General features: G+C 35.1%; 4 protein-coding genes across 4 annotated transcripts; 1 reads left to right on the top strand and 3 right to left on the bottom strand.

The window, feature by feature from the left end:
- Positions 1 to 7,217: 7,217 nt before the first annotated feature.
- LOC129938950 (dnaJ homolog subfamily C member 8) lies at positions 7,218 to 8,750 on the bottom strand. The gene is made up of 4 exons (XM_056046790.1): positions 8,704 to 8,750; positions 8,469 to 8,615; positions 8,002 to 8,322; positions 7,218 to 7,925 (listed from the first exon to the last, which is right to left on the bottom strand). The coding sequence occupies exons 2-4, from the start codon at positions 8,535 to 8,537 to the stop codon at positions 7,554 to 7,556; spliced, it is 762 nt and encodes a 253-aa protein (XP_055902765.1). The 5' UTR covers positions 8,538 to 8,615; positions 8,704 to 8,750; the 3' UTR covers positions 7,218 to 7,553.
- Positions 8,751 to 11,514: 2,764 nt separating this feature from the next.
- Positions 11,515 to 12,034, top strand: LOC129942338 (uncharacterized). Its single transcript, XM_056051209.1, has 2 exons — positions 11,515 to 11,842; positions 11,907 to 12,034. The coding sequence occupies exons 1-2, from the start codon at positions 11,660 to 11,662 to the stop codon at positions 11,958 to 11,960; spliced, it is 237 nt and encodes a 78-aa protein (XP_055907184.1). The 5' UTR covers positions 11,515 to 11,659; the 3' UTR covers positions 11,961 to 12,034.
- LOC129942337 (uncharacterized) lies at positions 12,024 to 14,373 on the bottom strand. The gene is made up of 2 exons (XM_056051208.1): positions 13,592 to 14,373; positions 12,024 to 12,516 (listed from the first exon to the last, which is right to left on the bottom strand). The coding sequence occupies exons 1-2, from the start codon at positions 14,216 to 14,218 to the stop codon at positions 12,190 to 12,192; spliced, it is 954 nt and encodes a 317-aa protein (XP_055907183.1). The 5' UTR covers positions 14,219 to 14,373; the 3' UTR covers positions 12,024 to 12,189.
- Positions 14,374 to 24,505: 10,132 nt separating this feature from the next.
- LOC129938878 (GATA zinc finger domain-containing protein 10) lies at positions 24,506 to 26,183 on the bottom strand. The gene is made up of 2 exons (XM_056046694.1): positions 25,275 to 26,183; positions 24,506 to 24,944 (listed from the first exon to the last, which is right to left on the bottom strand). The coding sequence occupies exons 1-2, from the start codon at positions 25,929 to 25,931 to the stop codon at positions 24,618 to 24,620; spliced, it is 984 nt and encodes a 327-aa protein (XP_055902669.1). The 5' UTR covers positions 25,932 to 26,183; the 3' UTR covers positions 24,506 to 24,617.
- Positions 26,184 to 26,955: the final 772 nt, after the last annotated feature.

The raw sequence follows: 26,955 nt of genomic DNA, 5'->3' as shown, positions 1-26,955 counted from the left end.
AAATTAAATGAGAGATAATCCAGAAAAAGCAATGTTACGTTATAGATCGATCAAAATATCACATTGCACAACGTGTTGTTGAAAAAGAAATTTCGAATTCCAATGTGGCACCAGCTATGAGAAGTTCACGATAGATGGTCCGACAGTTTTCTGTAAAAAATCCGATTTAAGCCGCCATCTGTTCGAGACTTATAAAACTTACGATTAATAACAAATATCAACATTGACAATCAGTTTATTGTTAATTATAAATTATTAAGACCATTAATCGAAATATAAACTATCCTATATCCTAAGTTAGACCAAATTACACATAAAATGCCAACTTTCATCGAAATCGGTTGACTTGGTGAAGAGTTCACTGGGAACATACATATGACACTGGATTTTTATATGTTAAGAAATAAAAATCAAAACTCAATTTCGATTTGATATTTGAATATTTTAAAATTCCAATCCAATAAAAATTCAATCCAAATCTTAGTTAAGGCAAACAATTCTTAATTTATGATATCCAAAATGGTTTGTTACATACAACATTTTTTAATATTGCTTCTTAAATCACCCCACAAATGTTCTATTGTATTGAAATCCAATGTGGCGATCGGAAAGGCCACTGCATAGCATTTATTTTAATTTTATTTAATTAAATTGAATTTAATCGAATTTAATTTAATTTAATTTAATTTCTCTTCAGCATAAGGAGGTATCATGTTCTTCATGATGTTAAGCCCTTATTACGAGAAGCGAATGGAACTTTCGACTAATATCGAACGTTTTTAAAATCACTCACTTCATGAATTCCATTTCAATATTCAATTCAAAAGTCAACATATTTGGAAAAGGAGATGTTAACCCATTTGAACGTCAAAATTCACCTATCTTAAATTTGCTATATATTGGATTTCTCAAACGTTCGATTAAAGACGAACGTTCGATTCATCTAGTGTTGTTTATTATAAGCTCAAACATAATTATAGTTATTTTTTACAATTTGGAGAAATGGGCTATGACATTGATATTGCACAGAGGGTCTTTGCTTAGGTATTTTGTCAAATTGAAAATTTTGACATTTCTTCTCGTTTCAAGGTCCCTAGAGTCGAATTAAAAGATATTTGGAAAGATGTACGTACATAGCTCAAGAACCAGAAGAGATATCGACTTCAAATAAATTTTGTTATATAGATATTAAGGCAGAAAGATGCAGAAAGGGTTGTGAAGAAAATTGCGTGGGCGGTTTTTTTACCATAACAGTTTAAAAAAAGGTGAATATTTTGGTTAACCCTAAATATCTTACGAACAAAAATCGCTAGAGACTTGAATTAAATTTGATATAATATATTGTAACGTGATACCAAAGAAGTATCAACGGTTTTTTTATAAATCAAAAAAACTAAACAAAAAATTTGTCACTTCGAAAATTTTACAAATACAAAATGATTTTATCTCCAAAAAAATTTTGTACAACTAAAATTAAACTTTTTAACATCTGGTAAAATTTTGAAAAAATCGAATCGACAGTTTTTTTATAAAAAATACAAATATAAAAAACATTACTCAAAGTTGGTAAAACTTGATTTTTGACTCAAATATCTTTTAAAAACTTTAAGATATTTTCTTTAAACTACTTTTATCTTTTAAAAAATATTGTTAACATTCAGTTAAATTTTGAGAAAAATCTAATTGACGGGTTTTTACAAACAATAAAAACTTAAAAGAAAATTTAACAAAACTTGGTAAGAATTGAATTTTGACTCAAATATTTTTGTAAAAATTTGAGAATATGGCTTCCAACTAATTTTATCTTATAAAATATATAGTTTCAACATTCAGTAAATTTTTGAGAAAAATCGAATTGGACGTTTTCTTACAAAAAATAAAAACCTAAACAAAAAAAATAAAAAAAGTTAATAAACATTAATTTTCGATTCAAATATCTTTTAAAAAATTTGAGATTATGGCTTCGAACTAATTTTAACTTGTAAGAAATGTTTTCAACATTCGGAAAAATTTTGAGAAAAATCCAGTTGACAGGTTTTTTAACTTTTTTAATCCAGCACGAAAACCTACAAACATTTAAGCAAGACAAATAGACAGACGGGATGAGAACTTTTCAGTGTGGGTCGTATCCCAGCTTCTTTTTTCATTTTGAATTCTTGAGTTTTTACCGATTGCGAAATGTCCAAATCAGTTAGCACTACCTTTGTAGCTGAAATTTGTACACTACGTCGAAGGGGCAATTTTAACTCATTTTGTAGTTTGAAGTAGCCAATCAGAATGACTTCCCTAAGTAGTGACTACATTAGTGAATGCGTTCAATATCATTTCAATATTCACTTCAAAAGTCAACTTGTTTGGAAAAAGAAATGGTAACCCATTTGAACATCGAAATTCAACCATCTTAATTTTCCTATATATTGAATTTCTTAAACGTCCGCTTTAAGTCGAACGTTCGATTCCCTTCTCGTAATAAGGGCCTTAACTTTCATTACCTGATTGATTTGTCTTTTATCTGATGAACTGGGCCTGCGCCATACCTAGAAAAAAAAGTCCAAAAAGAATACTACCACAAAACATTTTTATACTTTTTAACATCTTGTCCTTACTTACATACTTAAAGTCTCCATCTAGCTCGGTCCCTAGCTAATGTCTCCAGTTGCGCACTCCATATTGGGTGAGGGCACTTTTCACTTATGCACGCCAACTGATCCGCGGTCTTTTATAGAAGTGCGATGTTCTGTGGACGTGATTTCCAAGACATTCCGGGCCGGATCAAAGGTTTCCGTGCGCTCTAAGTGACAGAGCCATCTCAGTCGTTGGACTTTTATCTTTCGTTTTCCCTCGAAACGGCCCAAGGTGATTTCATTCGCTTTTGTCATAGTCCATGCTTCGGCACCGTATAACATGGCAGGGATGATGAGGGTCTTATAAAGCGACACTTGCCTATCAGATTATTGACGATGGGCTTTAGATGTTCAAATATTACGACAGTATAATTAATATGATCGTTTGCAAGTTTTATGATCGTTTGCAATGTTTTTGTTCCTAAAAAAAGCCAATCTACTTGTGATCCATCTGCGCAAAGCACCTTTAACAAGTCTTTTCCATTCTTTTAGAGATATTCAGCTGTAATATCTTTTGAAGACTTGAAAAGATCATTTTTTTGAAGCCCGAATGATCTTCTCTTACGGTGGTTCTTTTTGGTTGGCCAAGTAAATTAAATATTCCAGAACGAAGTACTGTCTTATAAAAATTGGAAAATAATTTATACTTTTGATTGCAAGCCAATCTGTTTCTATTTTTTTGATGACAGCAGAAGAACTAATTTTATGAAAACAACAGATAATTTTAAACAATCAAGTTCTATTTAACGGCATTGTTATTTTTCATAAGAGTCTTACTTAATTTTTTATAACAGTTAAAATTTGTTCTTATTGATGTCCATATCAATTGCGTATTTGGGGTATCATGAAGAGAATAAAGGCTGCTTTCTCTATTTGTTATTGTCCCAAGTCTTTTCTCATTTGGTGTACGAGTACTTCACTTTTTCCCAAAACATAATTAGGTCAATGTCTTTCCGGTGAGGAATATTTAGGCGAATGTTGGGATTACAGCGATGGTGGGCAGTGAAAAATATTTGTTACTATTAATAAGTTATTTTTACTTAAACTTGCGTAGTCTTTATAAGGTTCTAGTTATAATTCCCTTTTTATATTTAATCACGTTGGACTGTCATGACAGAGGTCTTGAGTTCGATCCCTGCCTGTGCCACCTAAAGTTTTATTCACGGGTATTGCCTCTTGCGAGGAATTGACAAATTCTCCAAGAGTAACTTTTGTCATGAAAAAGTGCTTTCGCAAATTAGCCGTTCGAATTCGGCACATAAACTGTAGTTCCCCTCTATTCCTGACAACATTACTCGCACATATGAATGGTTGAGAGTTGTAAGTCACTAGACCCTAGTTCTCAACGAACTGTTGCGCCACCCCAAGAGTAACTCTTGTCATGAAAAAGTGCTTTCTCAAATTAGCTGTTCGGATTCGGCACATAAACTGTAGGTTACCTCCATTCCTGACAACATTACACGCACACAGGAATGGTTGAGAGTTGTAAGTCACTAGTTCTCAACGGACTGTTGCGCCACCCAATTTATTTATTATTTCTTCTATACCACAGCATTTTTCGGTTATTATCAGTGGAGTCGTTATACCTATTTTCCTAAGGAGCCTGCTTCTTCACTTCTCTCTACATGGAAATGGCCATTTACCCCAATAAAGTGTGATCGAGTTAATTAAGTATAAAGCGAATATTTGGAGTACAGCTTGACTATGTAATCAAGAACTATATCTCTATAAACAGATTTATTGAATTTGGGATTGGTTTCATACCGAGCGACAACGCACGGGAGTGCCCAAAGTCGCATTTTTCGAAATTCAAATGTATTGTCAATTTGCAAGCACAAGCTTGTTGTTCATCTATCAATGTTTTCGACTTGATTTTAGTTATCATCTTAATATAGCTTATCTATGCTTTCATTAACAATCTCCAAGCCTCTTGCGAAGAATTGACAACTCCTTCCAGAGTAATTCACGTCATGAAAAAGTGTTTCCTTAAGTTATCCGTTCGGAATCGGCTTTAAACTGTAGGTCCCCTCCATTTCTGACAACATTACTCGTGCACAGAGAGTTCTTAGTCACTTGGCTCTTATTCTCAAAGAAATCTTCATAGCCCCGTCGAGAGGGAGGGGGAAAGGGGGGAGAACCCCCGATTTTCTAGAGGCCCGTAAAATTGAAAGCAATGAGGTAGAGTGATTTTTTTAATGTATCTATATTCATCATCAACACACCAATTCCCACTTATTTTTAGGAGCCCGAAAATTTACTCGTAAATCATTCATGCTTTCGCAATCGGGCCCTGTTTTCATGTTATTTACCAATCTATCAGTCACAAGCTTGCTGGTAACCCTATTATTATTGGCTTACTCTTGATAATATTTAATGAAAAATTGGGGCAACTCTGAACTATTGAAAGAAAGTTGTAATAAGTTGATTCGCTTTTCTTATTTAATTTAACATACTTACATTTCAAATTTAATTTATTTTGAAAATTTGTAATGTCAAAATAGGGGCCCGGAAACTTAAAACAAGCCACAAATATTTTTTCTGTTTCTGATTTCATAAAGTTTCTTTTCTCCTTGGCACGAATTTTTGATTCGGTTTCGGGGGACCGGAAAACCCCACACAAACGTTGTTCCATTGTGGTTTCCGTAATATTAATTAATTAATATTTTGAATAAGTTGTTTTCTGAAGATTTGAAGGATATCAAATCACTTCAAAGTGTGTATATAGCGAAATGTTGTACTGCCGCATCACATTTTTTGGTGTTGTTTAAAAGTGTTTCAACTTGTTTGAAAAATGTGCCCGGATCCCTTCCAGAACTTTCCGATACAAGTCAGCTTGAATTGAGGCAGTGAAAACATTTGCAAATTATCTGAAAAACCTTAATTGAGTTTTAAAATATTTGCACATATTTGAATGCGTCCTGATGTCTTCGATTTGGTACAAAGTTCTTAGTGCTTTAAATGAAATAAGTATTGTTCAAGCCAAAAACATGACTATTGACGTTGAAATTCGAAATCTTGAATACTTGATCTCCGATTTGAACACTATTCGGAACGGATAGGATCAAATTTTATCTGAATACAAAGCAGTTGCTACTGGATTAGGTGTTGTTCCAGAATCTTTCCCATCGAACCGAAAAAGGCAATAAAAGAGACATTTTGGAGAAAATCGAAGAGCCCGAGAGCAAATGGAAACAGACGAAGAAATAAATTTTAAGAGAAACACCTTTTACGTCATAGTTGATTCAATTATATCTGGAATTTCTCATCGGGGCGATATGATGAAAAATTTGAATGCTACATTTTAATTTGTATGGCAGTTTTTAACTATGGACGAAATTGGAATTAAAAACTCCGCTACAAGGTTCATCTGAAACACATTTATGGAGCCAATTTTGAAGCAGAACTTGGAGAAGATTTTCCCCAACATTTGTGTTGCTGTCCGTTTATTTCCCACCATACCTGTAACCGTAGCTAGTGCCAAAGGTTCCTTTAGCGTTCTTATTAGAACAAAGAATTTTCATCCTACGTGCTCATCACAAGATTGCGTTTCCGGACGTAATACACTATGCATCGCAGCACCTTTGGCAAGGAAATTGAATTTCAATGCAATTATAAGTTGTTTTGCTACTCAGAAACCTAGAAGAGCTCGTTTCCAAAAATAAAAAATTTCATTGAATGCAAACTAACTCTAATGAAAAAATTGTGATAATATCGAATTGAATGTATGATTCTGTTCGGAATATAATCTAATAGCATGTACAATTATTTTCTATCCATCCTCCATTTTAACTAAATTGGACGATAACATTAGATTGATTTGATGATTAACACTTTATTGCGGTTCACTTTGAAAAAAAAAATATTATTTCAATTTCATGCTATTTGTAATTGAAATTAGAACATCCATATCAGTAGGCATGAACTTCGAAAAAAATGATAAATATGGGGGCCCGAGATTTTTCCGTTCCTGTCCCGGAGTTCCTCTCAACGGCTCTGACGGTTGAGCCACCTAATTTATTTATTTATTTATTCTTCGTTTGATTTCAGCGCTGGTGCCGTTGTCTTAAATTTATAGCGGCGCCTAAGTAGATAAAGTCCTTACCAACCTTAAAATTAAAGCTGTCTATGCTGACGTTTTGTCTAAGATGTTGTTGTTTAATATCCTTTTTGATGACAGCATATACTTGGTCTTGACCTTCCGCTTCCGTCACAGTGCTCAAAAACACTCCACTGACATAACGCTTTGATCATCCAATTATGTCAATGTCATCGGTGTAACCGAGTAATTGGATGGACCATTGGAAGAATGCCCTTTAGCGTTGAAGTTTGAGTGTTGCCCAATTTTTTCCAGAACGATTCTGAAGAAGTCCGTTGACAGTGCATCGCCTTATCTAAAACCTTTTTTGGCACCAAATGCATCGTGCATTCTCCATCGTCATTCTGCGCAAACGGATAAGTTTGATAGAGATGCCAAAACTAGAAATTGCTATGTAAACCTCTTCCTTCTAGTTGCTGTCCTATGCTGCTTTTAAATCGATTAATAGATGATGTTTTTCAAAGCTAAAAATTTCAAAAACAAAACAAAAATCCAAATTACACAAAATTAATTTACTTAATTAATTACTTATATATTTTGTTTTGCATTTTCGCATATAAAATAAGATTATTATTGCTCACTTCAAAATCAATATTAGAAAAGAATAGAAACTTTTATGAAGTTTGATGAATTCTTTTGTGGCAAACTGTAAAAATTATGAGTTTTCGTAAAAATATCGTCCGAACATGATAGTTTTATAGTCTCTTTGTTGTGTATGCATGGTATTTTTTCCTAATAGCTAAAAACAATAACTAAAATATTACACACAACCGTGTAAGATGCAAAGTCTGGGAGGCCAACTACTAACTGTGACAAGAATTCGAGTGCTAGATCTATCGAGTTTCTGGCTTTAGTTTCGGTGGTTCGAACATTCCGTGCATTTTCTTTTGTTTTTTACTCTTCTTTTTGGACGTGCCTGCTTGGAAATCGTGCCAGCTGTTTACTCGGTTCTGTCGCGATTCTTCGAAATTCTGTTGCCATTCCTTGTCGGTTTTGCGTTTTTCCTCCTCCTCGATTTCGGCTTCGCGTTTTCGTTTTCTTTCCTCCTGATCTCGTTGTTCGAGCTGTTGTTTCCGGCGTTCCATATCAGCGAAGAGCTTCATAACCATTACATAGATTGCATGCTTGTATTTTTCCGGATCGTCCTCTGGAATCGGCTCATGGGATTTGCCGTCTTTTTTCAGTTTCTTTTTCTTCTCCGCGATCTGGGAGTGCAAACAAAAAAGAATTATTAAAATTAACCTAAGAAGATTAGAACATAATGTGTTGTGAGCAATTAACCATGTGATCTGTCCTGTCCTTTGCCTCCTCGTAAACGTCCAGACATTTCTTTCGTGTCTTTTCGTTCTCCAAGGTCTTCCAGGCCCGATTTATGATGTCGAATGCCGTCTGGGCGAGCTCCTTGTTGTCCTGATTCTTGTCCGGATGAACTAAAATCGAAAGAGAACGATATTTTTTCTTAATTTCTTCGATGGTCGATTCGGGCTCGAGTTGCAGAACTTCGAATGGATTTAAATTGAAATATGTTGAGCCAGGACGTAGAATTCTATCAATTTGTTGTTTCGAAGTTAGAACAGAATCTCTTTTTTCGATTTGTTTTACCTTATTTTTTTTAAATTCATATTTGGGATATATGCAGGTGAGAAGAACAATAATTAAATTTACTCGCATTTAATTTCAATTTTAAAATAAAACAACTAGAATATAGAACAGAAACAAATACCAAATTATTTTATTTATTCACTCACTTCAGTGTAGAAGCAGTCAAACATCTCCTCCTTGTTGTTGGACGTGCTTGGTTTTTCCTTGTACGACATATTCGTCCCTGTATTTTGAAATTTGAATTATGTGATCAAGGAGGAATTAATTTTAATTGATTCTCTTATTTCAATCAACTACAAAAATAATATTGTAAATATTTATTAAAAAGGGAAAAATATTTATTTGCATTTATTATTTTTGTATGCGAAAAATATAGTTCACCTCTTTTTTCGATGCCAGTTGCCAGTGTCAACTGTCAAAGTCAAAACACATCAAAAGGAGTTTTAAGTCATGCCAAAACAACAAAATTTACATAGGTAATATGATAACTGTGATTCCCGAGATTTAAGGCAAAAGACTTCAAACCAATTGTGTTGCGTTTTCAAAAATTAAAAGGATAATATTTATATTTTCCGTATGGGGACAAATTATAAATTAAGTCTAAGAACAAAGAACAAACGTATACTCATTAACCTACGAGATATGGACTGATAGTAGTCAATGTGAAGTTCGCATTGGTGTCAATTATTCCTTAAAAGCTACTAGTGCTTCTGTAGGTTAAGCGGATATATTGAAAAACCTTTTATTTGATTTTTGTGGCGTTAGGTCTATTTGGCCAAAACCTTATCGCTCACATTAAAAATTTGACAACCATTTGAAATTCCAAATTAAAAAAAGTCTTATTCCCCAATAAAATATCGCCAAGATATTAAATATTCATCAAACGCCAGAAATCCCAAAATTGTTTTCATACTTAACAATTTAATTTTGGAATATCATAATGCTCAAATTACAATTTGACATATCGCCCACAATTTGTCATGTGTTTCAACATTTGGGCTAAATGACAACATTTTTTGTTTATTTTGACCACAACGACATTTTGAGTTTTTAATTTTACTGGCCAAAAGGTAAACATCAAACGAAATAAACGTCTTTGCTACCATCCAACAAAATAATGTATAGAAAGTGAAATATGTGTATAAAAACTGGCTTAATTTTAAGAACCGACGACTAAACGTAAAGTTTTTTTTTTCATTTCTTTTGAAGTTTCTCAATCAAACGATCAATGAGATGAAAGTTATTCAGGCTTATAATGAAAATGTCTGTTCAAATCAAAATGCATAAATGCGTACACTTCGTCATTTGTTCGGTCAGTCTAAATCGGAAAAATCGAGCAATTAGAGCAAACTAGATATGTAAGATATGTGAAAACTCCAGTACTTGTTCGTATAGCTCATAGTGCTGAAAATTTATCTCAACTCATCGTCTTGCCCAATAATTACACTTCGCACACGCGTCTTTGATGAGCATTGTGCATAAAGAATTGCAATTACAAGCTTACAAGGTAAAATTGACTCAAGAACTATAGGCTTTTGAATATCTCAAGCGTCATCAATGGTCAGATGATAAATTTTCGAAAAAAATCATTTTCAATGCTGAGGAATATTTTCATCAATTGGATTAGTCAAAAAGCAGAATTTCCGTATTTGGGTGAATGATACTCCAAGAGGGATTTTTTCCTAATGAGGCATGTCAGCCAGTTACTTACTGCCAATGGTCGTGGTCGTGGTCATCGTGAGATGATAACGAACTTTTTATGGCCCGAATTTTAAGATATGGTTATTGACGATATGCTGTTTCAACAGGACGGTGCCACTTGCCACACAGCTACCGAAACAATGGCTCTTTTGTGCGACAAATTCAATAGCAACCCATTAGTTGGTTTTTGGCGATTGGTCTTGTGACCAATTTTGGGCTTTTTGATCAATTCTGAACCTTATGACATTTTAGGATAGGGCTGGTGTTTGGAAATGAATTAAAATTTTTCCACAAAACCTCTTACGCTGGACCCAAGCCGTTCCAAAATCAACTGAGTGTTGCGAAACTGAGGTGGCTCGTTTCGGCTCTTTCAATTCAACGAAGCAATTAGTTCTGTCTGTTTCAATCATCTTATCTCGCCACTTAGCAACTATTTAACTGTCTCAGTCTATCTCGACCAAAAGTTCAATTAAATAAATTCCTTATGTTTCATATTTTCATTTTATTTTTTCTTAGTCAATTGCCAATTTTTAATAGATTTGATTATTATTTGTGGGCATGTTTTCCTGCTTATAGTTGCGTAATTTTAAGATATTTTCCTAGACAAATAGCTGGATACTTTATAAAAAAAACCTTTTCTATATTGATTTATATTCCAAAACACATTTTTTTGTTTGTGCTCGAAATGAAATATATATAAAAATAATCGTTCTGTCAAATTAGCTTTGGCTCAGTAGTGTAAGCCGGGAAAATTCTGACCGGGCCCAAATGGTTCTGAGCTTAAAAAAATCTTCAGTTCAATAAGTGATTTTTCATTTTGCAGTTGATAAAAGTCAATTCATGCAAATATTGCGCTCGTTGAACTACTAAATATAGACTACTAGTAGCCAACTTCGCGGTGGCGTCATTTATTCATTGAGGTTAAGCGGAAATTTGAAGACACTTTTGAACTTGATTTTATATTTTGATTATTTTGTCAAAGCTTACAATAATAGATGTCGTTAGTTTCCTTGCCAAAAAAAATGTTTTTAAAGAAAAATACAACAATTTTTTAAAATTAATTATAATTTTGTTCCGCCAAACCTGCAAGAAAGCAAGCTTAACTTAAAATGTAGAACCACTTTTTAAGAGTATTTTTGGGAACCCGAAATATCTTTTCGACCCGGGATATCAATACTAAGCATTTTTGTTAAAGTTTGATGTGATGGTCAATGACTTATATTGTGAAATTTAAAAAGTGTTTATCATATTGCAAAATTTAGTAGTGTATGACGTATTATGAGAATTGTGAGTGGATCTTATTTTGAAATATATCTTCCTTTTATAATAAAATTAATTTTATCCTAAGAGCACACTCTCACATAAGATGTAGTCTTCAGGAACTTCTGTTTAAGCACTGAAATCACTGTGTTAGTTTCTAATCAAAATATTAACTTGGCAGCACCATCGAAATTCATCTATGAAAATCACATTAAAATAAACAGGCCTATAATTAAACGTCAAAATCTGTGTCTTCCTCTTCACAATTCATAACACCTTTCATTTTACGAAAAGTTTTTAAATAGAAGCAAAGAAAACAATAATAAATTTTTTGTGTCAATTTCACAACTAAATTATTTGTTAAACTAAAATCAAAATGAAGGACTTATCACCTGTCGACACAGCTAAAAAAACTCCCAAGTTATCCTTTGTCTCAAGGAATCTAGTCGCAATTGTTATGATTCCAGCAATAATTGGAATGCACTATGGATGGGCTCTATTACAGGATAACAAGGCTCTTGTAACGGAAGAGGAAAAGATAGACTTACCTATCATCACAGTAAGAAAAATACCAAAAAATCAATTCAAATTGTTTCAAAGGACATTTTTGTTTTACTTTCCAGGGTGCTAAATATTTGTGGGGAAAGTTGTCTTCAAAGGATCCTTTGTCTAAGTAGTCTCGATGGTTAGATAATCACAATTGTTCTTTTTACCAACTCCTAAATAAAATACTGTTAAAGCTTTGTTGAAATTTAAATTGTTATTGTATATATATCTATATACATAAAGTTTTACATGAAGACATGAATAATTTTCAAAATATGAATACCATTTCAGCTGGAATTTGATTCCTGGAGCTTTTAAAATGATGGGTAAATATAGAAAATACTAGGTAGTATACTTATATTAATTTACTAAAGTTGATGAAATATTCAAATTGCCAAGTTGTCCATTGAAAAGAATGTCACTGATTACTTTTTCTGCGATGATTCTCTGTGTGTGGTTCATGACTCGTAGTTTACTGGCTACATTTGTGCCAACGGCATCGAATTCATCATTTTGACGTGGATGATCGAATGTTGTCGAGTTGAAGAGAGTCGGAAGATGTTCTCTGGATATTTGAATGGTAGGGACTTGTTGATGATGAATCTGGGTGACTTGTGTTTGCTGACCTTGGTGGTGGGCATTTTGCATCTGCTGCTGTTGGTGTTGTTGTTCGATAGAGTCAACGGCCTAAAAAAATTTCAATTTACAAAATTTGATTTTACAGTATTCAAATATCAGACCAAAAAAGAAGAAACAGTTAGAACAAAGCAATGTAACCTTCTTCCATTTTTTTTGTTTCTACCGGTTGTTGCAAAATAGAAACTTTGCCTTCAAATCCTTCTCGTTTTTAAAGTGTTAATAATTACAATCACAAAACAGATGTATTTTTAAATATTCAAGCACAATTAAACCTCCTTTAGATCGTGAAAAAAAGTACCCTTAAATAAGTCGAAAATGAAAAAAAAATTGCACAAATTTTAACGATCCAGGGGGCGCTATAAAGCTTATACAGTTAAGTTGTATAGGAAAAATTTCATCAAATGATTTTTTAGTAATTAAACGATATTCACCATTAAGCGGTTTTCCTATTCTGAGGAAAGAGCAAATATTCAGGTTTTTAAGAAGAAACTTTGAATCGCCATTTTAATATTAAGTTGCCTTTAAAATCCTGAAACGCGTCTTTAATTCCATCTTTTTTTTGGCACACATACATATGTAAATAGTGTAAGGTTTTCTAAAGTCTTTTTGTTGTTTTAAATTTGTTTTCTTTTAAATACAAAAACTTTTAAAATCTTAAAGAATTAAAGAAATCTACTTTTTGAAGTAAATTTGCTTTGGATGCTCTAGAACTGAGATTTAAACGTGAATATTAAGAATATAAAGGTTACTAATGGCTACTTGCAAAACAACGAACATGTACGTATATGTATCTATCTATTGATTTAATATAAAAGCTATGAATCTCATGAAAACTGAAGTGAAATTTGTTTTTAATTTTTAGAGAAATTATGTACCTGAATGCATATATTTTCTTTAATTCAAAAACCAACAGATCATTTTAAAAAAGATGTTGCTGAAAGGATGCACACTAAGAACAGGTGAAGAGAAATTGTGTGCAGAAAAGCAGTAAGTTTGCTAAATTAGTCCCTTATCTTAGTTTTGATAATTTCTTACTAAAAATCTATGAAAATAGTAGTCTTTAAAGGTACATAAAGAAATAGACCTAGGTATACATTTTTAAGTTTTCTCTTTTTCTCATCACCTGTTGTATCTCACGTTGTGAATTCACATCCAACGATGTAATATCTAGGACTTTGAGTGAGGACTGTTGTGGCTGTTGTGGAATTGATTGGTTCTGTTGTTGCTGAAGGGAGCTATCACCGTTGTTATTTTCAGATTTTATAACATGGCAACGAATCGGTTCTGTCGCGAGTGCAATGTGTTGTTCCTCAATCTGATTAATCTCATGTTTTTCAGATTCCTCCTCCTGCTCGTAGTCCATACTGTCATCATCAAAATTTATTTTGAGTTCACGCTTTTGTGCATTATGCAAACGTTTCGGATTCTGATCAGCAATGAACATCAGTTTATCAAAGTACCACAATCTTGACTCGTAGTTGTCCTTGGATATCTTCTTACGATACTCTCGCCTAAATGCTGATCTCAGTGAGTTAATTTTACGCACGACCATAGCTCTATCTGGATTAGGCTCGACTTCTTTAAGTTTTTTCACCAATTTATCATAGGATGCGTTTCGAATACCATGGTTAGCATAGTCGGGATGTTTGCCTTGCCAAAGGCATTCCTCGGTGCGATAGATTTCCATGAATTCTGTTAGCCAGTGACGGGAGTAACTTCGTAGGTCGTTTAAACACATTTTAGATTCCATATTTATAGATTTATGAGCAAAACTAATTAAAAGTAGTTTTTATTTTGTGTTTGTTTGTTAATGCACTTCAATCCTTAACTTCAGAAGCAAGCAGAAAGCAGATGAATTTTGTTTTGTTCGGTGAAAAAGTTTTTAGTTCGATGTCAACCTCAACTTTCAACACTGCAACAAAAATCAACAATGACACCAACTCAAACGTCAGACACATACATCAGCCCTGATAGTACTACTTAATAGTGCTCGGATCAAAACCATTCGCTCCACCGTAATTTGTAGTCTTTACATGTACACTCCAGAAAGAATAGCTTAGGCCTATTCGGCGAGATCTTTTATATCTTGCTATTCTGTTAGGAAGTTCCATACTAGCTTTGCAGAAGCTGTATGGACGAGGAAGAGGAGGAAACAGTTCTTCATATTTTCTGTACATGCCCTGCTCTGGCTCGAAAACGCAAGAGTTACCTAGGAGAGTTCTTCTTTAACGATCTGAATCATATCAGCATAATCATCGTCTCACGTTTCGTAAGGGACTCAAGCTGGTTCCATTGAGCTTAGGAGGAAGCCTTAAGATTCATGTGGCATCACAATGGCCTTCCGGGCTGGAGCGTTGATGCGTTTTATAAAGTTTTCCTGATTATTGGATAAAAATATTGGAATATTAATGGATAATGTTTCATTATAACCATTTTGTTTAAGTTGCATATGCACAGTTCCGGAAAAAAAAATAGCACCACCGGAATGTTTCATTTCAACTTTTTTATTTTAGTAAATGGACACATATTTCCAGCCACTACTGTATTTTTTATTGAGTGAAGTGACAACTCTTCCAACTATGTACCTTAAATGTTAACGGTTCACGAAAAAATAATAAATGTCATTAAAAAATCAGCTCTATCTACTCAATAACACCAATTCATTGATTCCACGAAATATATGGTACGATAACGATTGTAAGAGCCTCTGCTAATTATGTTTTGTGTATCTGAAGGTCTAAAGACGTCTTGTTTTTCAAAAATATCTACCTTCGCTGTGTGCATCTTAAAGAAAAGAGTACTTGAAACATCTAGTTAAAAAGCTATCGGAATCCAAAAATTCAAAAACATTCTGGAATAACGTTACTGAACTGTGTGGTCGTAATCTAAATTTGGTGAACACTCTTGGAGCTGAAACGCTAGCAGAACATTTTAAGGCTCTTTTATAGGCTGAGGTTAATCACCATACTTTTTCGATGTAGGTGATGAACTGAATTGTCCAATATCTTTGTCTGAACTCGATTCTTCACTTCATAAGAAAAACAATAAAGCTCCTGGCATAGATGGAATTCCAGTAGAATTCTAAAAATAGCGCAGTTCAATTCAAGAACCAAGCAGTTATTTTTGCAATTCACAAGAGCGGTAATGCTACCCTACCGGAAAACTTCTGAGGAATTTCTATTTTAAGCACTTTGAGGAAGATTCTTGCTTCGATTCTATACGAAAGGATTACCAAATGGATCGAAGAAAAAAACCTTTTAAGTATGTTCCAAGCTGGTTTTCGGTCAGTTGAGAAAATCATGGATCAAATATTTGCTTTGACAAGCATTGCTAGAAAATCCATTGATACAAAGAAAAAACTATACGCTTGCTTCGTAGATTTCAAGGCAGCATTTGACAAAGTTCACAGACAGGCTTTGCTTTACAAGCTCTCAACGATAGGAATCTCCAGAAAATTATTGACCATGTACTCTAAATTTCTTGCTTAATTTAGTCCATCTGTATGGGATGTAACGGACTTCTCAGAATGATGTGAAACAACTGCAGGTGTTCCACAGGGCTGTATTTTAAGCCCATTACTTTTTGCTTTGTTTGTTGACGACATTTGTGATACACTCCCAGGAGGGATATCGTTTGCTGATATACAAATTAAAGTTCTGTTATATGATGATGACTTAGTACTACTCGCCGAAAACTCTTACACTCTGCAATTACAAATAAACAGGCTGAAAACATTTTGCGAGAAAAGGGGTTAGTCATCAATACAAGAAAGACAAAGGTGATGATTTTTGAAGAACTCTCTCAATAATGTAAGCATCGACGTTGTGCAAGAATTTAAGTACCTGGGTGTTTGGATTGAACACAATCTCTTTTCAAAACATGCCAAACAAAGAAGTAATGAAGCAAAACTAGCCATGAGTATGATGTGGACTAGGTTCTTTGCAAACCAAGATATCCAGTTAAACGAGTATCTTGGTGGACAGCAGTGTTCTAATATAATCTAATAACTAAAGTTGTCAGTTAAGCCTTTAAAATATGTAAATCTAAGGTACATTATGTTATTTAATTTAGTCAGCCTCCTTTAGAGAACATTTTTAGGCAGTGCTTAAAAACTCATCTTTATGTTAAGTGTGTGATTAAAAGTCTGGATCCGCCCTTGTAGCATTCACTCAGTTAAAAAAATATAGCCATGCAACTAATATTAGCACAAAAATATTTAATTCTTATTTAACTTGGACGATACAAAAATAAAAACTATTTATTTATTTACTTTTTAAACACCCACAGTGATAACAATTTCTGAAACTATGTTATATGATAAGTCTGTTTGGTGAGGCTCTTGTTCACATAGGACTGTAGCGACACCTTACATAAAGTACGCATTTAATATGTCTCCACTGTGTAAGTGCGTCCAAAGTTCATTATATTATATTTCCAAACCTGTTAAATTTGATAAATACTCGACAAAGTGGTACCACGAAAATGCACTGGAAATATTTCTTTTTTGTTTCCCAAAATATTTGATAAATGGAAACATTAATAAATAAATCTAAAAATACTTATATTTATGACTTGTTGTTTTACCTTAACTTAGGTCCTCAGACCTGTTAAGTCCGTTAGGGACCCTTTGAGGGGCATAGGGCCTCTACTACGCCTACACGACATAGTGTACGGTTTCCGGAGATGTGTTTCAGCTCCCTCCATCTCTTGCCTAGTGGCGCTGATTCCGCCTCGACTGTCCTGCGCCATGTGCTTCTCAGTCGTCCAGCTCTTCTTCCTCCTTGTGTGAGCGGATTCCACTGCATTGCTTGGCCTGCAATGCATTCGTTACCTTTTCGAAGCGTATGTCCAATCCACGCCACTTACGTCTTCGTATTATGGATTCTATAGGTTCCTGACCTGTCTCATTTGAAATACGGTTTGGCCAGAAAATCCTTAGGATATTACGAAGACATCTATTTACGAATGTTTGCAGCTTTCATGTTATGGCTGAAGTAACCTTCCAAGTGCTGCACCCATGAAGAAGCACAGATTCGACATTTGGGCGAAACAGCCGTAGCTTTGTTCTTACACTGATTGAGTTATTCCTCCAAATTTTTGAGGGTATACCGAAAGCCAATTTCACTTTGCCGATGCGGCAGATGACGTCTTGTTCGGTTCCGCCTTCGGTGGAAACGATGCTTCCAAGGTATTGGAAGCTCTCTACTTTTTCCACCGGTTGCGAGAAAATATTTATTTAAGAGGATGGTCGGGTTCCGAGGCTGATAATTTTTGTTTTGCCAGTATTAATTTTCAGCCCCACAACTTTTGCTTCTCTCTCCACACTTGTTGTCATTTGATTGCGATCCATGATCCTATGAGAGAGTAAGCAAACATCGTCCGCGTAATCTTAATGCTTTAAATAGGATGTAAATTGGATCCCTCCGCTACCTGACAGAGCTGAGCACAGTGCATCGCTTATCAAGTTATCACCAACAAAAACAATATTGGCGTCAGAATACAGCCCTGTCTGACTCCACTTGGGATTTCAAAATCATTTGACAACCTACCATCGTGCAGAACGTGACACTTGGATCCATCATATGCTGCTTTAATAATAGCAATTAGTTTTTCTGGGATGAGTCTCCTCCGCAAAGCTAACCAGATATACTCCCTGTTAACGCTATCAAGGCCTTCTCGAAGGCGATGAACAACAGGTGTAGTGGTGATCGATATTCAACGCTTTTTTCAATAATGATCCGTAGGATGTTAATACGACCAATACAGGAGGGTCCAGCGCGGAATCCTGCTTGTTCGGCATCGAGCGTAGCCTCAAGGTGTTCCCTGTTGCGTTGCCGTATAACTTTTGCTACTATTTTGGCAAAGGCTGGTAGAACGCAAATTCCTCTTCAGTTTTCTTTGTAAGATCTCCTTTTTTGGGAGCTTGACGATAATTCCTTTCTTCCACTCATGGGGGAAGCTTTCGGTGGTCCAGGCTTCTTTTATGAGCTGATGAAGCAGTTCGCTTGATGACGTTGGCGCTTCCACCTTTTGACTTGCTCATCCACCGAAGTTATCACAGTACCGTCTACTTCTTTTGCCAGGTGTTGCTTTGAGCTGTGTGTACCGGTTAGCTCTTTGGTTATTCTGTAAACGGACAGCAGTCGCACCTGTTTACAGCATCTTCTGCTTCTTGCGCCAATGCGTTGATGTAGTTACGCTTGTCGCCGCGCACCCTGCGGTGAACCTCATGCGATACGAGGACTCCAGCTCGTTTCTTTCTTCCTCTTGTGTAGCAGTTATTCGAGCCCTTAACTGTTTGCGTTCGTTTATCCTTGCCTAATATTCTTCTGAAAGCCAAGTGTTGTTGCTTCCTTTTTTCCGACCGACTATTCTGTCAGCACCTGAAATGAAAACATTTTGCACAGCAATTTTGTGTGACAGGTGGTCCCTTAATTGTTGACGTGTCGTGGGATCCTTTAGTCTGGCGATGTTGAATTTGGGGGCTCTAGTTGTTCCGTTGGATATTCGAACTGTAGCTGTACGTAATCATAGGGTTACTATCATTAAGTGGTGGTCACGGGCAAGTCACATATCGGTGCTCTTGTGTTTCGTACATCCAAGAGACTGCTTCTAAAGCGTCGACTAATCGGGAAGTGGTCAATTTGGTTGGAAGACGATTGCCTGTCCGTCGACATTTTATTACAAAGTTTGTGCTCAAACATAGTGCCACCAATCACAAGGCTATTGGCGTTGCAGAAGTCAATTAACCTCTCACCAATTGCCGACTCCGTGAGCACCCATCACATGTCTTAGCCCGTTTTTGTTACTGCCAACCTTAGCATTGAGGTCTCCCATAACCAAAATTATATCTCCGCGGGTGTGTTGTTGTAGGCGGATCCTAGTTGACTATAAAAGCATTCTTTCTCTTCATCATTTGCAAGCTCCGTCGCAGAGGGGGGAAATAGCGGAAAAAACTATGTTTACCAAAGTAGGATTTTTAAAAAGTTTAAAACAATTTCCCAAAGTAAAAATAATGGTGAATTCAGAAATAGATTTACAAAAAAAAATTGTGGTGGATATTACCGATTAAAGTTGAAAAACAAAGAAATTTGGCAAAAATATGAGCAGTTTTGAATTGCTTATTTTCTGAAAGTTTTGTACCTTTTAAATGTTTTTTTTGTAAATATGTTTGAAATAGAATAGGCACATAAAATCATAGGTTTTTTTGTAATTTGAAATTGGATAGCATTTTTTTTTACGAAAAACTGTTTGTTTGTCGCTGTAAGCTAGTTAATTGCGTTTAAAAGTCTTGGGTCTCAGCTATTTTTTACAAAAAAAGTCACCCGAAGACGTCCGAATTCGGATTTTATAGTCATTTGAATCTGAAAAGTCAGGAAAAAATAATGAGTTTCGCTGGTAGATAAAAAGAGTGTGTTTGAAGACACAACGTTTTTTAAATATTTTTTGGAATTCTGAATCAGAATTCGATACTTCTTTCCACTATCTACCCCAAACAAACAAAAATAAATTTTAATTTTTTTTGGCACGTATAGAACAAAGTGGAAAGAATACTCTATTGAAACTGTGAATATTTCTGTTAAATTATATCATTGGTGCTACTAACCAGCAAGTGTTGATAAGATTCTTTAACACGGAAAGGAAATTATAGAATCTTCTGAAATTTCCATTGGTACCTTGTCAGAGGAGGCTCAAGACAGCTGAAATAAGGATAATAGATATATTTGATACAACCATAGCAGGAAAATTTCAAGGGCGGCTACAAACGAAGATGTCCTGCATATGTTCCTTATATCTTCAGAACCCTTTATTTTTAAGGCCTGAGCCAAAGTCCAAAAATTATTTGATGAGTGAAGAAGCTAAACATTTTTTAATATAATTAGGAACCAAATAGTCATTAGACAAACTCTAAATTGTGTGATTTCTTTAAAAATGGCCCCTTTGAGGGCCCCAAATATTAAGTAAAAGATATATAAACAAAATTTTAATTCAATAAAAAAAAAAACACAAAATACCTCTTTTTTCTTGCATTTCAACTGAAAGTTTGTTACTTTTTTCCAAAAAAAAAATGATTTCAAAATAAATTTAAATAATCTTAATATTTTGTTCAATGTTGGATTTTAGAAAAAAACATGTTTTGGTTAAAAGCCATTTCTTCTTCTTGTGGGCTTGGCAGTGGGCGGTTATTTTTAGAGTTGATTTTCCTTCCAACAATCAATCTTCTCTAAAAATTTCATAAAAATCAATTTAGTGGTTCAGATTTTATGGAGTTTTTTCCGGTTCCCCATACAAAGTACGCCAATATGGGTCGGTGCGTAGCAGTGTATAATGGTGACAGGTCGTACTGTAATCTGTAACCTAGCTTTGATAAGCCTTTCCCCAAGGGGCTCCCACGAAATAAGGCTTCTGGTTGCCGTTTTTGTAAGGAGTAACCCAACTCCAGCTTTTCGAGCGTTTCTTGTGTCATGACCACCGTAGAGCAGTACAGTGTTTCGCGTCGGTGACTTGTAATTGCCCGATCCCAACCATCGCACTTCGCTTAACCCTAAAATATCTGTATCCTGTACCACATAAATTATCTCTCTAATTGCAGGAATCTGGCATTGTGCGGACCTTTATTTCCTTTGTCCAGAGCGTCCTCACATTCCAGAAACCAATCTTTGTCCGGATACAATAGCCAAAAGTCGTCAACGAGTTATCAATAATTACCCGAGGCGTAATTTCGATTTCTGTAGCGGGATGGTGTTCAGTTACGATGAGTGCTAACCTCCGTAACCTATAAACCAAATATCAGATAAATAATTGAATTCTTTAACTCAATGATCCCTCCATATGTTGAATTTACTAAACATTTATCTGAGGCCAATACTAATGATCGGTATGTTATGTCCCGTCTTAGAGACCACAAAATCTACAATAATGTTCGTCTTTCCCTAGCTTTCCTGCACGACAAACCAGATTCTGTTTGCTTTGAAGGTAAAACAAATACAAACATTAAGGTTTTAATCTCCCAAGAAGGCCTCCCTACCAAACGTGATGCACTTATGGAAATTTTCTTGAAATTTCATGATGGCCTTGAAATTTCTCCTCTAAAAGTGAGAGAAGACCTAACCTCTTTTGCGTCGTTTATCTCTTCAAAACGACTATCTCATATCCAAAAATCCCGTGCAGATATGAAGAAATACTATCGCTCCTAACCCAAAGACCACTAAACCTAAATGTCTTAGCCTTGACTATCAAAATGTAAGAGGGTTAAGGTCTAAAACTTCTGCCGTCTTTAATAACTCCCAAAACCTTCCTTATGACATCTGTGCCCTTACCGAAACCAACCTCACACCTGATATCCTTAGTACTGAACTCTTCACTAACGACTATTCCATCTATCGAATGGATGTCGTGGAATGTGGGAGTAATACACACGGTCGGGGTGTGCATTTAGCTATCACTAGTAATTTTGAAAGTTCATTACTCCGTATTCCCACTTCAATCGAATTTGAAGGTGTATCAGCTAAGGTTACACTCCCTAAGTTTTGTCTTTTTGTCCTTTGTTGTTATATTCGACTAGCCCAACAAATTAAAGCATACCAAGCCGCTGTTAATGCCATTGATTATCTGCTTGAACTAGTGCAACCTAATGATTTAATCATCGTTCTAGGAGACTTTAATCTTACCCATCTCAATTGGTCCACCTCAGATGTTCAGACATCCTTCTTTCCAACTAACATCTCTTCTGAATCTGAATCGCTGTTCATTGATTGTCTGACTCATTGTGGTCTTTTTCAACTAAATGGAGTAGCAAACTTTATGGGGAGACACCTCGATCTCATATTCTCATCTGATTGCGATAACTGTGTTGTCTCCCCGAGCCCTCACCTTCTCTCAACCTTGGATCGCTATCATCCACCCCTTAATCTCTCCTTCCCCATTGAATTTGAAGACAACTTTTTTGAAATGGAAAATTACTGTTATGATTTTCGTAGGGCTGATTTCTCCAAACTTAACAATCTTCTTAGCTCAGCCGATTTTGAATTAAGATCCCTCCACTTAACAGTTGAGTCCCTTATAAATTGGTTTTATTTGATTCTTTCGTACTGTATTGAAGAATCAGTACCGTTCTCTCGTTAGCAAATCGTATACTGAACATCTGCATGATCCTGATCCACACTACTTTAGTTATTTAGATGGTTGCACTCAAACCTCCCTTTCATCGTTTACAATAACTGAAGAAATGGTACTTGCCAAAATCGTAAGCCTCAAAGAAAACTTTAGCCCTGGTCCTGATGGCGTCCCATCAGTTGTTCTAAAAAAATGTATGCATTCTCTGTCAAAGCCTCTAACTGCACTCTTTGAACTCTCTCTTTCCCAAGGTGTGTTTCCTCATATATGGAAAGATTCATTTATATTTCCCATTCATAAACAAGGCAATAAAACTGAAATTAACAATTATAGAGCTATTGCTAAACTTTCATGCATTCCAAAACTTTTTGAAAGTTTAGTTTATGATTCCGTTTATTTCCATTGCAAGCCTTTATTCTCCCCCGCTCAACATTGTTTTCTTAAAGGTAGATCCACTACGACTAACTTAATTGAATTTATATCCAAAGTTTTGTCAGCCCTTGAGAATGGCAAAGAAGTTGATGTCATATACACTGATTACAGCAAAGCCTTTGATAAAATATCCCATAACATAATTTATCTCAAACTAAGAGCTCTAGGCTTTCCATCTATATTTAAAAACTGGATAAGCTCCTATCTTGCGAACAGAACTTAAAGAGTACTTTTCCGTAACTCAGGCTCCAGTCCTATGCATGCAACTTCTGGAGTCCCACAAGGTAGTCAGTAGTCACCTTGGCCCTCTTCTCTTCGTCTTATCTGTTAACGATGTCTGTCTTAAATTAAAAAACTCAGATATCCTAATGTTTGCGGATGATAAGAAAATTTTTAAGATTATCTCTACTCCATCTGATTCCTTACTTTTACAAAATGATCTTAATATCTTTTTTGTTTGGTGCATGCATAATTTCCTAGAGTTAAATGTAGGTAAATGTAAACAAATGACCTTTTCGCGCAAACAAATCACATTTCATAGAGTATACTACTTCCTTAATGACGCCGTCAACGTAGTCGATTCTATTAGAGATCTTGGTATTATGTGTGACAAACACCTGCATTTCCATTCCCATTTTGACCAAATTATTAATAAAGCTAATAGATCTCTCGGTTTTATTAAGAGATGGTCAAAAGAATTTTCCAACCCCTATGTAACTAAAGCGCTTTACATTTCCCTAGTCCGTCCTCATCTTGAATATGCATGCCAAGTATGGTCTCCCTTTTATGAAAACCATTCACTCAGAATTGAAAATGTTCAAAGACGTTTCGTTCGATTTGCCTTATGTGGCCTGATAATACATCCAACTTGCCTCCTTATGCCGATCGACTAAAACTGATAGGTTTGCAGCCCTCATATATTAGACCCAAAAACGCTGATATATTATTTGCTCACCAATTGTTAATGGACAATATAGATTCCCCGGCACTCCTGAGTGATATTCATCTTAACACCAACCCTCGAAATCTGCCATCTGTTTCCCTTTTCTATATCCCTCATCACCGCACTAATTACGGGCACTTTGAACCAATATCCAAAATTCTTCGTCACGGCAACGCTGCTATGGTATTTTTCGATTTCAACATTTCCAAATCCCATCTGAAAGATACCCTTTACTTTTTCCCTTTTTGAGTCCGAATTCCCCGTCCCTTGTAATTTTAAGTCAAATAAAGTCAAAATTGTTAGTTCTTGTACATTAAAGAGCTTTATGTGGGCCTTAGGGCCCACATGAATTAAATTAATGTTGAAAACTGATAACAAGAACTGCAAAAAAAAAATGTTAAGCTAGTGTTAAGTTATGATAGCTTGTATTAAGCTAAATAAAATAAAAATAAATAGAAACATTTACATTTCAAATTTATCTGAATAATATTTTACTGGCTTTTAAACAATTAAATAATTCTTACCTTACACAATCAATGAAAAATGTTATTCACTTTCATATTTTAACTTTTATTCTCTTTTAATTACACTCTTAGCTTATAAAATAAATTTTAATATTTCAATAATTATTTATAATAAATACTGTACACCTATCGTGTTAGTGTGCTAAACTGGTCGAAATATGTAATTGGTCTAGTTGGCCGTTAAAAAGTACGTCACTGATCAATTTTTCAGCAATAATTCTCTGCGTGGGATTCATTACACGCAATTTACTTGCAACATTTATGCCAATTGCATCAAATTCATCATTTTGTCGTGGATTTTCGTAGGCAGTCGTCGAGTTGAATAATGTTGGAAGATGTTCTCGAGATATTTGTATGGTGGGGACTTGCTGATGATGAATCTGTGTAACTTGCGTTTGCTGGGCTTGAGCATTTTGAATTTGTTGTTGCATTTGTTGATGATGTTCCAAAGAATTGACGGCCTTAAATAAAAAAAAAACATTCAAAGATTTTGCAACAAAACACAAGGGAAACCTCCAGAATAAGAGTTAATTTTTATTGCCAATAGCTAGTTTAAGAAACTTTAAATACGAATGTCAAGTAAACTTGCTTTCCAGGAAGTTAAAAGGTTTTTAAACTGTATTACTACGTTACGTAGATAGAGTTTTTTAAGGAATTCACAAAACATTCTAAAGGACTCAACTAGGGGTAGTAAAAATGGTTAGCCCTAGATTTGCAGAAGTAAAATTTGGAGTAGGTACGACAATCTAGAATGGAAAACAAAGAACTTAAAATTTGAATTTCAATCTTACCTGCTGTATTTCTCTCTGTGAATTCGAATCAAGTGTAGTAATCTCGAGCACCTTCACTGCGGTCGGTTGGTGTTGGGTCTGCTGGTGTTGCTGTTGCTGTTGGTGCTGATGTTGATGTTGATGAAGTTGTGCGGTCTGAAGGGGAATCGAGTTGCTGAGGTTGTTCTCTGTTTTAATTTGATTGCCTGTAACTTCTTCAAGCAATTCAGTGCCATCCATTAATTCATTTTTGCCCACCCCCGCATCGTCTTCCTGATCGTATTCCATACTATCATCTTCAAAATTGATCTTTAGTTCCCGCTTTTGTACTCCACCACACAAACGCTTTGGATTCTGGTCAGCGATAAACATCAATTTATCAAAGTACCACAAACGTGTCTCGTAATTTTCTTTGGACAGGGTTTTTCGGAATTCCCGCCTGAAGGCCGAACGAAGTGAGTTTATTTTCCGCACCACCATAGCTCTGTCCGGATTCGGTTCGACCTCTTTTAACTTCTCCACAAGCTTATCGTAGGCATTATTTCGTACAGCATGATTGCTGTAGTCTGGATGTTTGGCCTTCCACAAACATTCTTCCTTGCGATATATTTCAATAAACTCTGTGAGCCAGTGTCGAGAATAGCTTCGCAAATCATTCAATACACTTATGGTAGACATTTTTGGTTCTTTTTTAGCCAGCTTGGCTCTTTGTCGTTTCACTTATTTACACGAAATTTCTTCAAATAATTCTTTAAGATCTTCAAAAATATTTAAAATACCCTATTACCCGAGTTTACTGGATACTTGGGTTTGTTATTGAAATTTTGTATTATTTTGATTGAAGGTAAAACTTTTTACGAACTCAAATATGTTAGCTCGGCATCAACTCGAACGTCAGACTCGACCGACCATTTTGTGTCCAACTCCTGTTTGTATCTTGTTGTACAGAATTTTTCTTTGATATAGTTAATCTACTACATTTGATGTATCAAGAAAAAGTATCACGAGATTATATGAGGTCTTGCCATAAGAAGAAGTGGTGTAAGCCTTAAATTAGAGAGTAAACCCACTAGCTCTTAAAATAAATTAGGTGTTACCACGGTCCATTGAGAACTAGGGTCTAGTGACTTACAACTCTTAACCATTCCTGCGTGCGAGTAATGTTGTCAGGGATCAAGAGGACCTACAATTTTAAGCTAAATCCGAACAGCTAATTTGAGAAAGCACTTTTCATGACAAGAATTACTCTTTGGAGGATTTGCAAGAGGCAGAACCCATGTAAAAGCTTTAGATGGCACTGGCAGGGATTGAATAGAAGACATCTGGCATGACAGCCCAACGTACTAACCATTACGCCATGGCTACTACAGTGTCAAAGTTTAGGAGTCCCCCACCGTAGGAAGGACTGACAGGAAATATTTTTGAAAATAAAATCATATATCTATCTATCCATCTTCCGTGGGAAGGAGAGAGAGATTTATCTAGATCTTGACATTACTGCTAATTCTTTAAAAAATATCTCTTGATTTTTTAAGATTTATGACTCGTATACTAGTGCTCATTTTTTTAAACCATTTATCTCATATCAAACAGAAGAATTCGCTGTAGAATAGGAACCTTCCATTACTTTGGCAGAACAACAGAGGTACAACAAAGAATTTGAGATTTTCTGATGAAAACTGATAAACATTTCACAAATTTC

This window comes from Eupeodes corollae, chromosome 1 (assembly GCF_945859685.1).
Source record: "Eupeodes corollae chromosome 1, idEupCoro1.1, whole genome shotgun sequence".
NCBI lineage: Eukaryota > Metazoa > Arthropoda > Insecta > Diptera > Syrphidae > Eupeodes > Eupeodes corollae.
This window is presented reverse-complemented; position numbering and strand designations above follow the sequence as displayed.